This window comes from Chiloscyllium plagiosum, unplaced genomic scaffold (assembly GCF_037043375.1).
Source record: "Chiloscyllium plagiosum isolate Xiang-an unplaced genomic scaffold, Cpla_swu_hap1 HiC_scaffold_9, whole genome shotgun sequence".
Taxonomy (NCBI): domain Eukaryota; kingdom Metazoa; phylum Chordata; class Chondrichthyes; order Orectolobiformes; family Hemiscylliidae; genus Chiloscyllium; species Chiloscyllium plagiosum.
The window spans coordinates 6,293,865-6,311,110 of record NW_028270147.1 but is presented as its reverse complement, the minus strand read 5'-3'; the positions used below and the strand labels follow the sequence as shown (position 1 = coordinate 6,311,110).

General features: G+C 44.5%; 1 protein-coding gene across 1 annotated transcript in view; it reads left to right on the top strand.

Moving 5' to 3' along the window:
* Nucleotides 1-392: 392 nt before the first annotated feature.
* LOC122547557 (di-N-acetylchitobiase-like) overlaps nt 393-17,246 on the top strand; it is a 28,787-nt gene continuing 11,933 nt past the window's right edge. Inside the window, exons 1-3 of the mRNA XM_087990307.1 lie at nt 393-590; nt 1,669-1,807; nt 13,323-13,531. Coding sequence (XP_087846433.1) covers nt 393-590; nt 1,669-1,807; nt 13,323-13,531 — 546 coding nt within the window. The remainder of the gene's footprint in view (nt 591-1,668; nt 1,808-13,322; nt 13,532-17,246) is intronic.

Below are 17,246 nucleotides of genomic sequence, written 5' to 3'. Positions count from 1 at the left end.
CGATGGAAGAAGTGATGGGAGTTGGTGTGGGGAAGTTAACTTTGGGGAAACAGAGGACTGGGGGCAGGTAGGATCATGAGGGAAAGTTTCTGCAGACAGTAGTTAGAGTTAGGTGCCATTAAATCAGACTTTCAAAGATCAATTTCACATTAATTGCAGCAAAGTTGGGGGCGAAAGATTCAGCGCACAAAGTCAGAGAGGAAATGCTACAGGAATGTTCAGGGCTAACTGTTAGACAAGGAGAGTGGAGGAGGGGGAGATGCAAACTTCTTTACAAAGTTACATTTGCCAGGATGGAGTTTGCATCAACATTTTCCTGTTATCACACAAACCGAGATAGAGATAGAGAGAGCCAGGAGGCGGCATCATCACTCACATGACACTCGGTATAAATGAAGCAGCTCACTGTGTCTGATGGATCTTCATCTCCGGCCGAGAGGATGCGCTGGAGTTTGGTTTTGGTGCAGTTTCTGGCGGTGCTGGCGCTGGGGATCCGCCCAAGCTCCGGGGCTGGTTCCTTGACCAGGTGTCCGTGTCCATCCCTGAATCTGTGCCAGCCTCTGCCCGCCGACCATCAGTACCAAGTTGAGGTGGGTATTTGCAAACCATTCAATTCTCTGGTTGCCTGGAAGTTGTCTTTTGAAGGCCATTGAACAGCAACACTTGGAATGGAGTATTGGGATGGGAGCTCCTGTCTCTCCCTGTGTGCTGCTGCTCCTCTCCCCAGCCCCCGCTCTGTTGTGTGAGTTGGGAGAGATTCTCCTCTGGAGGATGTTCTTTCCCTCCCCGGGGCTGGCCTGGCTTCGGCTGGGGAACAGAGTGTCCCTCCCAGTCAGGCCTCAGCTCCATTCCGGGCCCTGGGGGATCCAGACTGGAGAAGGCTCCTTGACACAAACCAAGGGTCAGGTCCAGGCTGAGAGGCTGAGTCCTGCTCAGGGACAGGGGGAGCTGGACCAGCTCAGATCCTTGTTGGGATGCAGAGAGGATCAAATTCTCTCCAATCCAGATGGGAAAGTGTGCAACTTGCTCTAGTTCCAGCCTGTGTGAAACAGGAGCCTCGGGAAAACTGAGCAGTGCAAAGATATTTTAACAAGGGCAGCAGCAGCAGGAAAAGATTTCTGATAAACGGTGTCCCTGATGTACAGCCTCTGGAATGAAGTGTGATCCATTCTGACAGTTTAATCCCATGGATCAGGATTACCGTTTGCACAGAATATTGACCCTGAGAGAAAACACCAGGGCAAAGTCCTGGGGTCATATTGAAGTACATTGTGATTTGAGCTCAATCTCTGTAAAACTGGTTCAGATTAAGGTGATTACAATGTACCAGATCCTGGAAACAATCCTTGGTGTAAAATGACAATGTAACTGTTCAGTAGCTGCTCCGGTTTGTATTCATCTCAGTGACGATCATAGGAGAGTCAGCAAATAATCTCCAGATTTGTTCTGTTCACGATCCCATTCCTAATCTTGTTCCCTGACAACAGACACAGTGATGGGGAATGCAGATATTTATTGCCAGTTTCATATTGTTCACTTTTTCCTTCCTCTGATTTCCGAACCCTCAGTGAGTAACTCATGTTTCTATACTGTTACAACCCAATAACATAATTCATAACCAGATGAACTTGCTTGATCAAATTGCTGACAGCCTGATTTCTGTACTAGGTGATCATGTTTGATCAAGGAGGAATGAATTGGCAACATTATGATTGGTCGAAGATCACCACAGTTGTAGTCAATGACATGTTTGATCCAAAGATTGTATGTGGAGCTCATAAAAATAAGGCTCGAGTGATCCTACAAGGTAACTAATTTTATCAAAAGACACAATGTGTCAAGCCGTGGGTGGCATGATGGCTCATTGGTTAGCACTGCTGCCTCTCAGTACCAGAGCCTCCGGTTCAATTCCCTCCTCAGGCAACTGTCTGTGTGGAGTTTGCACATTCTCCCCGTGTCTGCATGGGTTTCCTCCAGGTGCTCCAGTTTCCTCCCACAGTCCAAAGGTGTGTCGGTTAGGTGAATTGGCTGTGATAAATTGCCGTAGTGTTAGGTGAAGAGGTTAAAGGTAGGGGAATGGGTCTGGGTGGGTGGCTCTTCGAAGGTCGGTGTGGACTTGTTGGGCCGAAGGGCCTGTTTCCACACTAAGTAATCTAATCTTTTATTTTGCACTGATCAGGACAATTCATAAATATACCAATTTATACCCTTTTAGAGAAGCAGGATGATTTGTTAAGAAGTGGAATGATGGAAACATTTACACAGAGTTGACAGTTAACCCCCTGCCTCCGTTAAAACTTTGAACCAGACCATTTCCCTCTGTGTGGTTAAGGCAATGCCCTGTGACATGAACAAGTAAATGGCTGTCATCGATTTTGTTGTGCTTGTATGAGACCAATTGCAAACCAACCAGCTTCTTATACTGTATCAATGTTGGTGTTCCCTTTAAATTGGAATTCTTGTAAATTGTCCTGGTGAGTATAAGATGAAAATCTTCAACAAAGTGTGTCTTTTTATCAGCAATCCTCAAGGACTGTATCACTAAATAAGTTATTTTAACAATGCAACACAAATCTCTTCTTGCCTCTGAACATAAGTAGTGTTAGTGACAGTGGCATAAAGGAACATTCAGTTTATAGAACTGAGGCTTAATGGAGACAAATCACTGTCATGAACATGGTGGACTGAATGTCCTAGAACATAGAACATAGAACATAGAAGAATACAGCGCAGTACAGGCCCTTTGGCCCTCGATGTTGCGCCGATCCAAGCCCACCTAACCTATACTAACCCACTATCCTCCATATACCTATCCAATGCCCGCTTAAATGCCCATAAAGAGGGAGAGTCCACCACTGCTACTGGCAGGGTATTCCATGAACTTACGACTCGCTGAGTGAAGAACCTACCCCTAACTTCAGTCCTATATCTACCCCCCCTTAATTTAAAGCTATGCCCCCTTGTAATACCCGACTCCATACGCGGGAAAAGGTTCACACTATCAACCCTATCTAACCCCCTAATCATCTTGTACACCTCAATCAAGTCACCCCTAAACCTTCTTTTCTCTAATGAAAACAGCCCCAAGTGTCTCAGTCTTTCCTCATACGATCTTCCTTCCATACCAGGCAACATCCTGGTAAACCTCCTCTGCACCCGTTCCAGTGCCTCCACATCCTTCCTATAGTATGGCGACCAAAACTGCACACAATATTCCAGATGCGGCCGCACCAGAGTCTTATACAACTGCATCATGACCTCAGGACTCCGGAACTCAATTCCTCTACCAATAAAAGCCAGTACGCCATATGCCTTCCTCACCGCACTATTTACCTGGGTGGCAACTTTCAGAATCTGTGTACATGGACACCAAGATCCCTCTGCTCATCCACACTACCAAGTATCCGACCATTAGCCCAGTACCCCATCTTTTTGTTATTCTTCCCAAAGTGAATCACCTCACACTTAGCTACATTGAATTCCATTTGCCACCTTTCTGCCCAGCTCTGCAGCTTCTCTATATCCTGCTGTAACCTGCCGCATCCTTCCTCACTGTCAACAACTCCTCCGACTTTCGTATCATCCGCAAACTTGCTCACCCAACCTTCTAACCCCTCTTCCAGGTCATTTATAAAAATGACAAACAGCAATGGTCCCAAAACAGATCCTTGCGGAACACCGCTAGTGACGGCACTCCATGAAGAAACTTTTCCATCAACTACTCCCTCTGTCTTCTTCCATCCAGCCAATTCCTAATCCAAACCTCCAACTCACCCTCAATGCCATATCTCCGTATTTTCTGCAGTAGCCTACCATGGGGCTACTGTTTGTGTGTTGCATGCTCCGTGTAATTCGATGATGTCAAGGTGCTGCGCTGAAACTGTCCTGCAACTCTGGAACAATGATCACTGATTATTCTACATTCTGTCTCTGAAATATGAAAATAGAATTTATGTACACAACACAAAATTAGCATCTGTTATTGATCTGTGCACCGAGGACTTCACACCAGCTTTCAAATGACATTTCATCTATTCATAAAATACCAGGAAACACAGCCACAGTTCCAATCTGTTTACAAATTTGAGTCCCTGATTTCAATGAAGGAAATGCTGATAAATAGTCAGACAATCTGGACAATGACCAGACAAGTTAGCAGTCACCAGAGACACTGATTTACCAACTCATTTGAAGAACAGTTATGATTGTGCTGCATCTTACCAGAAGTTCAAAACTTGCTGTCAGGACTTGCTGTAGTCTGGTTACCTGCTCCCTGCTCGGTGTGGATTAACTTTGCAATTTTCAGTCAGATGGAACTCTCTCATCTTACACACTCTGTCTGATGGGTTGTCTGCATGTGCAGATATGTTCAATCAAATCTTCATCTACAGATACCTCCTGCTACAAAGCCTTTTTTGCCTTGGCTATGTTTTTCCATTTACATTCCAACTTACTCCATTTGTCAATCTCTCCACCACAGTGTCTGTATGATCCCAGCTGTTGACAGGACAAGTAAGATCCCAGGTTGAAATCTGGATTCTTAAATCATATTTGGTTCTTTCTTCAGTTCTTTTTAAATTCATTCACTGCCTGTGGGCATCACTGGTGTGAGAAACGTAGCTCAGTGTTCGATAATTTCAGTCCGAGTCAAATTCTAGAGCAGTCTTTATTTATACGGTCTTGCAAGCTGGATGACCATTAAAGGAGGCACCCCGATCAGGAGGTTACATTACAATTTATACAGTTCAATTGAGTCTCTCGGCACTTCCCTGTTACCTCATACGTGATAGTTGTATTGTTCTGTGTAATTGTTAATCTGGTGTGGACTTGTTGGGCCGAAGGGCCTGTTTCCACACTGTAATGTAATGTAATCTAATCTAATCGATTTACCACATCTGTCTGTGGCCTGTTGTTGGCGTGTAACCAACCCCCTTGATAGCTGAGTCTTATTACCTTTGCTGACGCAACACTGGGTCTTATTTGGTTATCTTGTCCATACTAACTCCCTATGTGCATGACAATTGCAACTGTCATGTCAATACATCTGTTTCTACCAGTTGACCATCTCCCTTTACGGTTAGTTATTTCTTGGTATACACCCACGTGATTCCGCCTTGCGATTTTTGCAGAAGCGAGATACCCGCTACTTGTAACTCTTTGTGAAAGCATATCTAGCTTAACATATACCGCCCCCCATGACTCAGCCTTGTGATTTTTGCAGAAACAACAAACTTCACAAGCGCTTCTCACAATTCCCCCCTTTTTTTAAAAAAAATTGTTTTCTGCATTTCTTTCATATATCGCCCACAAATTTGCAAGCATCATCCCTGAGATTTCATCCATCTTGGCCTCAAGGTCACCCATCCCCTCATTGTTCAAGAGGTAGAGTTCCTCTGCCTGATTACTTTTTAGGGGCATCTGTTTTGCCAAGGCCGTCTCAATCAGCTGTTGGGTTAGTCCCCGTACACAAGGTATGAGACAACAGCCAATTGCTACCAGTACCCCTGCTACCACTACCAGGGAGGTGAGGATGGAGACTACCACTCCCTTCCATTTTCCAAACCATGATTCCAGCCATCCCGTGAATGATGTGTCCACCCCTGAATTGTCAGCCAATTCTTCCACCAAGGTGGTCAATCCTTGCAAGGCACGAGTGATTGACCCGTCAGGTGCTGTATTATTTGAAATAAAAGTACAACAGCTCCCTCCTAACATCACGCATACACTCCCTTTTTCAGCTAAGATCATATTGAAGGCCATTCTATTTTCCCAGACCATTCTACTGGTTGCATCAAGCTGTTCTGTTATGTCTTTGACTGCATCCCTAGTGTAATTGATGAATCTTTGCTGATTATAGAAAATATAGTTTACCCAGTTCACATTCTTGTTGACCGTTGCCCACCAGAATAGAGCCAATTCAAAACCTGCTACAATCTGGTTGCAAGCCTTGTCCTCATCTGGTACCCCTCTCGGAACTCCTATAGAGTCTAGATAAATCCTATCATCAAAAGAGGTGTCTAATAATGATTTTTTACTTCTCCCCCTTTTTGTTGCTATCTTCTCCTTTTCAAATGCCAAGGTGAATGGGATTGCCAATTGTACAATTGCACATATCCCTCTCCAATCTGGAGTTAGGGTGGGTCTCAATATTTTGCCTCCACAGAACCACCACAGATCCTCTCGGGGAACCTTCAGTGCTGAGTCGTTCCCTCCCTTGTCTGTTTCGGTGACATTCTCAATTTCTGTACATAATTTCAGCTTCCCCAAGTCTCTGGACCGATTTGTACCTTGCCTACATACACACTCTGAAAACATAGGGGGGGCTTTTAAGTCTTTCTTCTCCAAGGGAGGGAACATCAGTGATAGGGAGGTACAGTTCCTATCATTCCATGCAGTCTCAGCCTGGTACAGGGCTATCATACATTTCAAGCCCTTCCTGTCTCGCTTCCACCCGAGCAGAAAGGGAACCACCTGGGCCACTGGCCTATCGGAGGCACATGCATAGCAATTGCTTTTGTTCAGACCTTTTTACAGTATACTTTACCCATTCAACCCAGGTATTTGCATCCCCATATCCAGTTTCTATTTCGATGGTCTGTTTCAAGTCCTCCACCTCTGTTATTTTTACCACCTTAGGGTCATCGGGAGGGGTGAAAGGTTGAATCTGATTATCCAGTTGTTCTGCCCATTTTCCCTTTCCTACAGTAATTCGGAAATAACAGCTTGAGAAATTCTCGTTTGTTTTCATTTCTATCCCAAATGTTTCATTTAATTGTACCCGTTGGGGTTCCCCCCCTAGAATCACTTCTTGCATATGGTTTTCTTTATCATTAAGTATATTGGGTTACACTTTTTATCGGGACAATCGAGAGCTGGTTGGAAGAGGGCCCGGTGTACTGTGACGAGACCATTATACCAAGAACCATCCCCAAGGTCATCCCCGTAGGACTTAAGATGTATCTCAGAGCTGTGGTACTGTCTCTGATTATCTACATCCCCACAATTTACTAAGCTGCATGCATCGGTGTCTATTACTTGTGGATTATCAGACTCAGGGATCGTTAATAACACGTATGAAAATGATGTTTGACAAAATCCCAATACTAAGGGAGCTAGTATCATAACTCTAAGCATCCCCAGCATTCTAAAAATCGTGCTGAAGCACCAAAAAGACTTAATATACAATCCTACAGAAATAATCCCACGTCACCACTGTATAATCAGTTTCTCAAAGTCTCTTTAGCCTGAGTTTCAGTGGTTCTTGCATTGATTCAGCTGTCCAGACTTCTTCCTCAACTGGAGATACCACTGGCCCTTTAATCCGAGTGTAGTGAGTCCAGACTTTTTCTGCTGTTCTTATCGCTGTTTCAGTAGTCAAAAGAGGTAAAAACAATAACTGCAGATGCTGGAAACCAGATTCTGGATTAGTGGCGCTGGAAAAGCACAGCAGTTCAGGCAGCATCTGAGGAGCAGTAAAATCGACGTTTTGGGCAAAAGCCCTTCATCAGGAATAAAGGCAGAGAGCCTGAAGTGTGGAGAGATAAGCGAGAGGAGGGTGGGGGTGGGGAGAAAGTAGCATAGAGTACAATAGGTGAGTGGGGGAGGGGATGAAGGTGATAGATCAGGGAGGAGGGTGGAGTGGATAGGTGGAAAAGAAGATAGGCAGGTAGGACAAGTCCGGACAAGTCATGGGGACAGTCCTGAGCTGGAAGTTTGGAACTAGGGTGAGGTGGGGGAAGGGGAAATGAGGAAGCTGTTGAAGTCCACATTGATGCCCTGGGGTTGAAGTGTTCCGAAGCGAAAGATGAGGCGTTCTTCCTCCAGGCGTCTGGTGGTGAGGGAGCGGCGGTGAAGGAGGCCCAGGACCCCCATGTCCTCGGCAGAGTGGGAGGAGGAGTTGAAATGTTGGGTCACAGGGCGGTGTGGTTGATTGGTGCGGGTGTCCCGGAGATGTTCCCTAAAGCGCTCTGCTAGGAGGCGTCCAGTCTCTCCAATGTAGAGGAGACCGCATCGGGAGCAATGGATACAATAAATGATATTAGTGGATGTGCAGGTAAAACTGATGGATGTGGAAGGCTCCTTTAGGGCCTTGGATGGAGGTGAGGGAGGAGGTGTGGGCGCAGGTTTTGCAGTTCCTGCGGTGGCAGGGGAAGGTGCCAGGATGGGAGGGTGGGTTGTTTGGGAAAGTGGACCTGACCAGGTAGTCACGGAGGGAACGGTCTTTGCGGAAGGTGGAAAGGTGTGGGGAGGGAAATATATCCCTGATGGTGGGGTCTTTTTGGAGGAATGATGAAAGGCTTTTGCCCGAAACGTCGATTTTACTGCTCCTCGGATGCTGCCTGAACTGCTGTGCTTTTCCAGCGCCACTAATCCAGAATCCAGGAGTCAGAAGAGCCTGATACGGTCCCTCCCAATCCGGTTGCAATTTAGTTTCTGTCCATGACTTAATTAGGACCCAATCTCCCGGCTGAATGGGATGAACGGCGAATTCAAGGGGCGGAGTCTGTGCCAATAAACCCTGTTTCCTGAGGAAAGAAAAAGAGAAGGACAAGCCCAGTATATACTTCTTTAAGAACAAATCTCTAGTTTCTGGGATTGGCAGTTCCCCTTTTGTTCCCAAGTAGGGCAGGCCAAACAATATCTCATAATCTCATAATACAGCTATTTGTAACTCTTTGTGCAAGCATATCTTTGTGCTTAACATATACCACCCCCATGACTCAGCCTTGTGATGTTTGCAGAAACAACAAACTTCATAAGCGCTTCTCACAACTGGCCAGGGAAGCATTTGTTGTCTATTCTGAATTGTCCAGAAGCCTATTAAGACACAGTCACAATGCTATATATGGGTCTGGAGTCACGTGTAGGCCAGACCAGGTAAGGATGGCAGATTCCTTCCCTAAAGGATATTAATGACTAGATTAGATGACCTACTGTGTGGAAACAGTCCTTTCGGCCCAACAAGTCCACACCAATCCTCCGAAGAGTAACCCACCCATTTCCCTCTGACTAGTACACCGAACACTATGGGCAATTTCAAATGGCCAACCCATCTGACCTGCACATCTTTGGACTGTGGGAGGAAACCGGAGCACTCGGAGGAAACCCATGCAAACACAGGGAGAATGTGCAAACTCCACAAAGATAGTCACCCAAGGCTGGAATCGAACCTGGGACCCTGGTGCTGTGAGGCAGCAGTGCTAACCACAATGGCAGTTGATACGTGGTTGCCAAAATGCCAGATTTTTATTGAATGAACATTTCACTATCTGTCATGATGGGCTTCAAAACCATGTCCCCACAATACTGGCCTGGAGTTCCAATTCAGTGACATTTCTCATATACCAGCACCACTCCTGAATGAAGCACAACCACATGGTACTGCAGATTTCATCTCTAAAATAATGCAAAGGAAAAATAATCCATGCCTGAAATATTTTAAAACACATGAATATAATATTTATCCTCACACTATCACCTTACAAGAGAGAGGTCCATTCTCAACACATCTATGCATGCTCTGAGGAAGGGTCACTGGACTGGAAACATTAATTCTGCTTTCACTCCACACATACTGCCAGACCCATTGAGCTTTTCCAGCAATTTCTGGTTTGTGTAGGTTTGACTTACCTGTTTCTTTCAAGGACTGGTCTTGGATGTTCAGGTAGTGTTTTCCTTGATTTAGCACACAACTGAGTTTTGATTTTTTTGACTTCTGGGTGTGGAATGATCACACTAATACACTAACACAAGGTAACCTGCTTCCTAACTGTACTAAATTAATTCCTCCCTTCAGGGGCAACTGTATGAAACATTGAACTTTCATAGCACCTCCATTCGGAACTGAAAACAAAAGCTTTCCAGTGAATACTTTGTTTACTCGTAAGACTCTTCCAAAGCAAACAGATTGTCATTATTACCTAAGGGGCTCCTTCTTTCTTACTGTCTTAAAAAAATTATGAATCCTGAAATATTGTCTAGTCAATCCTTCAACACCCTCATACACACAGTCCAAACTCACACGTCACTAGTTCAAATTCTAAACTCTAAAATAAATTACATGTATATATAATATATAGAGGAACCTCGATTATCTGGCATTCGATTATCTGAATTTCGGATTATCCAAACAAGATCACAAGGTCCTGATGCTTGGCTAACTATGTTATCCAGCATTCAATTATCCGGCATTGGATTATTCGAATGAAATACTCTCCGCCCGTGTCTTTCGGATAATTGAGGTTCCTCTGTATATTCTTACATCAGACAAGAGTCTGGAGCCATCCTGCTGTGTTACAGGCACAACATCAGTATAGATATTTATATTTATGGATGTTGTTTGCAAGTTCAATGACACCTGTATTTGTAAATTTTCAGTAGAGTAATGAGGACCTCACCAATGGTATCGGTGCTGCAGCCCGTATTGCAGTTTCAACTTGAAATTGCTTATTTTAAAACAAGGTCAGATGTCAGATGACACCAGGTTATAGTCCAACACAAGTACCTCCACATCATGATTTTAAGACAACATTGGATCAAAATATCACTTTTTTTTAGCAAAAGATTTACAATGTGGACTGAATGACATCAGAAGACTTTGCTTGAACAATCTGACACTTGTGGACATTGTTTCACCTACTTAAAAATGTGTTGCTGGAAAGCGCAGCAGGCCAGGCAGCATCAAAGGAACAGGAGAATCGACGTTTTGGGCATAAGCCCTTCTCCTGTTCCTTTGATGCTGCCTGACCTGCTGCGCTTTTCCAGCAAAACATTTTTAAGCTCTGATCTCCAGCATCTGCAGCCCTCACTTTCTCCTAATTGTTTCACCTACATCAGACAAACCGGTAGGAAACTCACCACCAAGACACATGAACACCAACTCACCACCAAGATACATGAACACCAACTCACCACCAAGACACATGAACACCAACTCACCACCAAGATACATGAACACCAACTCACCACCAAGACACATGAACACCAACTCACCACCAAGACACATGAACACCAACTCACCACCAAGATACATGAACACCAACTCACCACCAAGACACATGAACACCAACTCACCACCAAGACACATGAACACCAACTCACCACCAAGATACATGAACACCAACTCACCACCAAGACACATGAACACCAACTCACCACCAAGACACATGAACACCAACTCACCACCAAGATACATGAACACCAACTCACCACCAAGATACATGAACACCAACTCACCACCAAGACACATGAACACCAACTCACCACCAAGACACATGAACACCAACTCACCACCAAGATACATGAACACCAACTCACCACCAAGACACATGAACACCAACTCACCACCAAGACACATGAACACCAACTCACCACCAAGATACATGAACACCAACTCACCACCAAGATACATGAACACCAACTCACCACCAAGACACATGAACACCAACTCACCACCAAGACACATGAACACCAACTCACCACCAAGATACATGAACACCAACTCACCACCAAGACACATGAACACCAACTCACCACCAAGACACATGAACACCAACTCACCACCAAGATACATGAACACCAACTCACCACCAAGATACATGAACACCAACTCACCACCAAGACACATGAACACCAACTCACCACCAAGACACATGAACACCAACTCACCACCAAGATACATGAACACCAACTCACCACCAAGATACATGAACACCAACTCACCACCAAGACACATGAACACCAACTCACCACCAAGATACATGAACACCAACTCACCACCAAGATACATGAACACCAACTCACCACCAAGATACATGAACACCAACTCACCACCAAGATACATGAACACCAACTCACCACCAAGACACATGAACACCAACTCACCACCAAGACACATGAACACCAACTCACCACCAAGATACATGAACACCAACTCACCACCAAGACACATGAACACCAACTCACCACCAAGACACATGAACACCAACTCACCACCAAGATACATGAACACCAACTCACCACCAAGACACATGAACACCAACTCACCACCAAGATACATGAACACCAACTCACCACCAAGACACATGAACACCAACTCACCACCAAGATACATGAACACCAACTCACCACCAAGACACATGAACACCAACTCACCACCAAGATACATGAACACCAACTCACCACCAAGACACATGAACACCAACTCACCACCAAGATACATGAACACCAACTCACCACCAAGATACATGAACACCAACTCACCACCAAGATACATGAACACCAACTCACCACCAAGACACATGAACACCAACTCACCACCAAGATACATGAACACCAACTCACCACCAAGATACATGAACACCAACTCACCACCAAGATACATGAACACCAACTCACCACCAAAAGACACAACTAATTTCCATACATACAGACAAAGAAGGACATCACTTTGACTGGGACTACACAACCATCCCCGGACAGGCGAAACAAGGACATGCACAAGAATTCTTCGAGGTATGGCATTCTAATCAGAACTCCATCAGTAAACACACTGATTTGGAGCCTTTCTATGTTCCCTTGAAAACAAAGAACTGGAAATGACATCGCCCACTTTAAGAAACCAAGACCTATGAATAGAGAGGTGAGACATACCACCAGCAATTCACCAGAGACTCTCACTGATGATGTTACTGAGTATGGTGACGAAATGTCTGAAAACAAACCTTCCAAATCAGTGAGCTAACTTACAGACTTATTATCACACCTGTATGCTGTATTTAAAACTGACTCTACCTGCATATTGCAAATTCCTATTTGTACAGTAATCATATCCACTTACAGAACAAGGAATGCACCACAGCAACAATTAATGGGCAACCCAGTACTTCTAGACATTGAAAGGTCTTGAAACCAATATTCTCGCTAAATTATTAGATTAGATGACAGTGTGGAAACAGGCCCTTCGGCCCAACAAGTCCACACCGACCCGCCGAAGCGAAACCCACCCATACCCCTACATTTACCCCTTACCTAACACTACGGACAATTTAGTATGGCCAATTCACCTGACCCTGCACATCTTTGGACTGTGGGAGGAAACCCACGCAGACACGGGGAGAAAGTGCAAACTCCACACAGTCAGTCACCTGAGGCGGGAATTGAACCCAGGTCTCTGGCGCTGTGAGGCAGCAGTGCTAACCACTGTGCCACCGTCCCTACTTCTTACTTGATGTTGGTAGTTCTGTTTTCTAAAGTATTTTGGGATACCTTGCTATGCAAATGATGTAGAAGATGTTATCTGCTGTTTCTAACTTGTTTCTCAGCAAAGATAAGCCTTGAAGTATTGTCCAATCAAAATCAGAGGACGAAATGGATCAATTACTATACTTTTGGCATAAAACATTTTTTTATGGATGGCATCAATTTGGAAGTGAGGCACACGATTGACAGCGAATCTGAACTTTACAATGATCTAACCAGAATGGTTAGGGATATTGTACAAACATTCCACGAAGAAATACCAGGATCCCAGGTAAAAGCATTTTACTAAGAAAAAGTTAACAAGACATTTTATGTTTCTATGCTTAATAATAAAGGCGTGAATATAAGCAAAGATTGAGGCATTTTCTCAGCAATAGCCTTCACAGATACTCAAAACCACTGAAGTACTACATCTACCTTAATTCCATACTTAATTAAATCTGTCCAGTTTTATTGGCCTAGGAACATTTTTTCAAGTTGAAGGCATGGATTCTTTTTCAATTCTAATACTCAAGAGACTTCTCCAAAATCTGACAATCTGGAAATTGTCTAAACTGATCTCAACTCTCCTCGTGTGCGATTCCTACACAAGGAACAGCCTACCTTTGCTACTAGGATAAAAGTATTCTTCCAAACTGAACAGAGCTCAGGCCACATGTGGCCACTGACCAAGTGTTTTTCTGTGTGTCATAAAACCCAGCATTGTAAACACTTTATCAATTGACTCCAAAATTGGGTCATTTATGTTAACTCTCACGTTTTCTTGGAAATGATACATCGAGGTAACTCTTCCAAAATAACCCGTGAAGTAAATCACTTCCACAGAACTAAAAGCAAAATCTGCGTTACCTCTGTCATCAAAATAAATTTCCAAATGATAGTATAAGTTTTATCATGATTGTCCAGAAGGAAAATGTGGAAAGGTATCCCAAAGAGGCAACTTACTCTTTTATCAAATTTCCCATCATCACTATATCTGTTTACATGAAACATATAATGACTTTTATAAAACCATACTCTACACAAGTAATATTGCTTGCACATTTGCTTATATTTTACTTAAAACACCTGCATTCCTATATTTGGAGGTGCCGGTGTTGGACTGGGGTGGACAAAGTTAAAAATTACATAACACCAGGTTATAGTCCAACAGGTTTAATTGGAAGTGCTAGCTTTCAGAGCGCTGCTCCTTCATCAGGTGGGTGTGGTCTTGACACCTCCTCAAAGAACTCATAACCTGCCCCTCACAAAGCCATGCTGACTGCCTTTAATCACACTATGCTTTGCCAAATATTCATAAATCCTATCCCTCAGAATTCTTTCCAAAACTTTGTTGACCATAGACATAAGACTGACTGGTCTGAAATTGCCAGGGATTTCCCTATTACCCTTCTTGAAAAGAGGAACAACATTCGAATCCTTCCAATCCTCTAGTACGACTCCTGTGGAGAGTGAGGAGACAAAGATCCTCGCCAGCGGCTTAGCAACCTCCTTTCTCGCTTCCCGGAGCAGCCTAGGATAAATCTGATCTGGTCCTGGGGACTTATCAATCGTAATGTTTGCCAAAATTTCTAGCACATCAGCTTCATCAATCTTGACCTGATCAAGACTGAATCCCAACTCCTCTAAATTTTTATTTACAACAACTTTCCTTTCCTTTGTGAAAACCAAAGCAAAAAACTCCTTTCGGGCTTCTCTACCTGGTCAGACTCCACACACACGCTCTCTCCGCTATCCCTGATCAGCCCTACCTTCTCCCTGATCATTCTCTTATTCCTGATGTATGAGCAAAATGCCTTTGGGCTCTCCCTAATCCTCCCTAAGCATTTTTCGTGCCCCCTCCTGGCTCTCCTCAGTTCATTTCTGAGTTCCTCTCTAGCAAGCCTGTAATCCTCTGATGCTGTGCTAGATCCTTGCTTCCTCCACCTTACCTAAGCTGCCTTCTTCCTTTTGACGAGAAGTTCCTCTGTTCTCACCATCCAAGGGTCCTTAATCTTACCCCTTCTTACTTGTCTCAGAGGAACAAATTTGTGCATCACTCGCAACAACTGCTCCTTAAACAGTCTCCACATGTCTGCTGTGCCCTTTCTGTGGAACAATGGCTCACAGTCTGTACTTCACAACTCCTGTCTGATAGTGTCATAATTTCCTTTTCCCCAATTAAATATCTTCCCTCGGTAACTGCTCCTTTCACTCTCCATGGTATGCTAAATGTGAGGCAGTTGTGATCACTTTCACCAAAGTGCTCTCCCGCCATGAAATCTGACACCTGTCCTGGCTCATTGCCGAGCACCAAATCCAAAATGGCCTCTCCCCTCCTCGGCCTGTCTACATACTGAGTAAGGAAACCCTCCTGAACACACCTGACAAGAACGGCTTCATCCAATCCATCTGCACTTAGAAGGTTCCAGTCGATATTGGGAAAGTTGAAATCACCCATAACAACAACCCTGCTACATCTGCATTTTTCCAGAATCTGTCCACCAATCTCTTCAATCTCTCCATGCTATTAGGTGGTCTGTAGAAAACCCCCAATGCGGTGGCTGTTCCTTTGGTGTTCCAAATTTGCACCCATACTGAATCAGTAGCCAAACCTTTCTTAACAACTTTCACTTCCATAGCTGTAATGCACTCGCTAATTAGCAATGCTACACCCCCTCCTCTTTTCCACCCTCCCTGTTCTTTTTAAACGTTCTAAACCCTGGAACATCAAGCTACCATCCCACCCCCTGTGAAACCCATGTCTCCGTTATGGCCACAACATCGTAGCCTCATGTACTGATCCATGCTCGAAGTTCGTCACTCTTAATTCGGACACTCCTTGCCTCAAAGCAGACACACTTTAACCTTTGTTTCATTGTGTGAGAAACCATCCTGATGATTCAATATATCCTGTCGCTGTCCCGTCTGCAACTGACCCAATCGCAGACATGTAGCTCTGATTCCCACCCCCCTGCCAGTCTAGTTTAAACCCTCCTGAATCACACAATCAAATCTCTCACCCAGGACATTTGTGCCCCTCCAGTTCAGGTGCAACCCATCCTTCATGTACAGGTCCCACCTTCCCCAGAAGGTATCCCAATGGTCTAGGTATCTGAAGCCCTCCTTCCTGCACCAGCCTCGCAGCCACGTGTTAAGCTGCATTCGCTGACTGTTCCTCATCTCACTATCTCGTGGCACCGATAGCAAATCTGAGAACACTACTCTACTCGTCCTGCTCTTCAGCTTCCAACCTCACTCTCTGTAGTCACTTTTCAGATCCTCAGTCTCTTTCCTGGCTATATCATTGATGTCAATATAAACCACGATTTCTGGCTGCTCACACTCTCCCTTTGGAATCTTGTTAACCTGATCAGCGACATCCCGGACCCTGGCAACATACCTTCCGGGAGTCCCTTTCCTGACCACAATATCTCCTGTCAATCCGTCTAACTATTGAGTCCCCTACCACTAGCGCTTTTCTATTTTCCCCCTTTCCTTTTGAGCCACAGTGCCAGGTTCAGTGCCAGGGACCTGACAACTATAACTTTCCCCTGGCAGACCGTTCCCACCAGCAGTATCCAAAATGGTATACTTACTGCTGAGGGGAACGGCCACAGGGGATCCCTGCTCTGACCATCGGTTCCCTTTCCTCTCCCTGACAGTCACCCAGTTGTCCTTAACCTGTGTCTGGGGAGTGACCACCTACCTGTACATCCTCTCAATTTCCCCCTCATCCTCCCTGATGATCTGTAGTTCATCCAGCTCCACCTCCAGTTCCCTAACTCAGTTTCAAAATTTGGGACATAACATTTGATCCTTGATCTGATTGTATTTCTTTGAGCAATCCATATGTTGTTAAAAAAAACCTTTCATTGCTTTAAGCATAATTATAAAAAGGTACTGATTCTCACTCCTGGTTTTAAGTAATGGTCCAGCACAATCAATTGAGGTCATGCTAAACAGTTGTTTGAAAGCTGGTATTGGAATTAAAGGCACTGAATTAA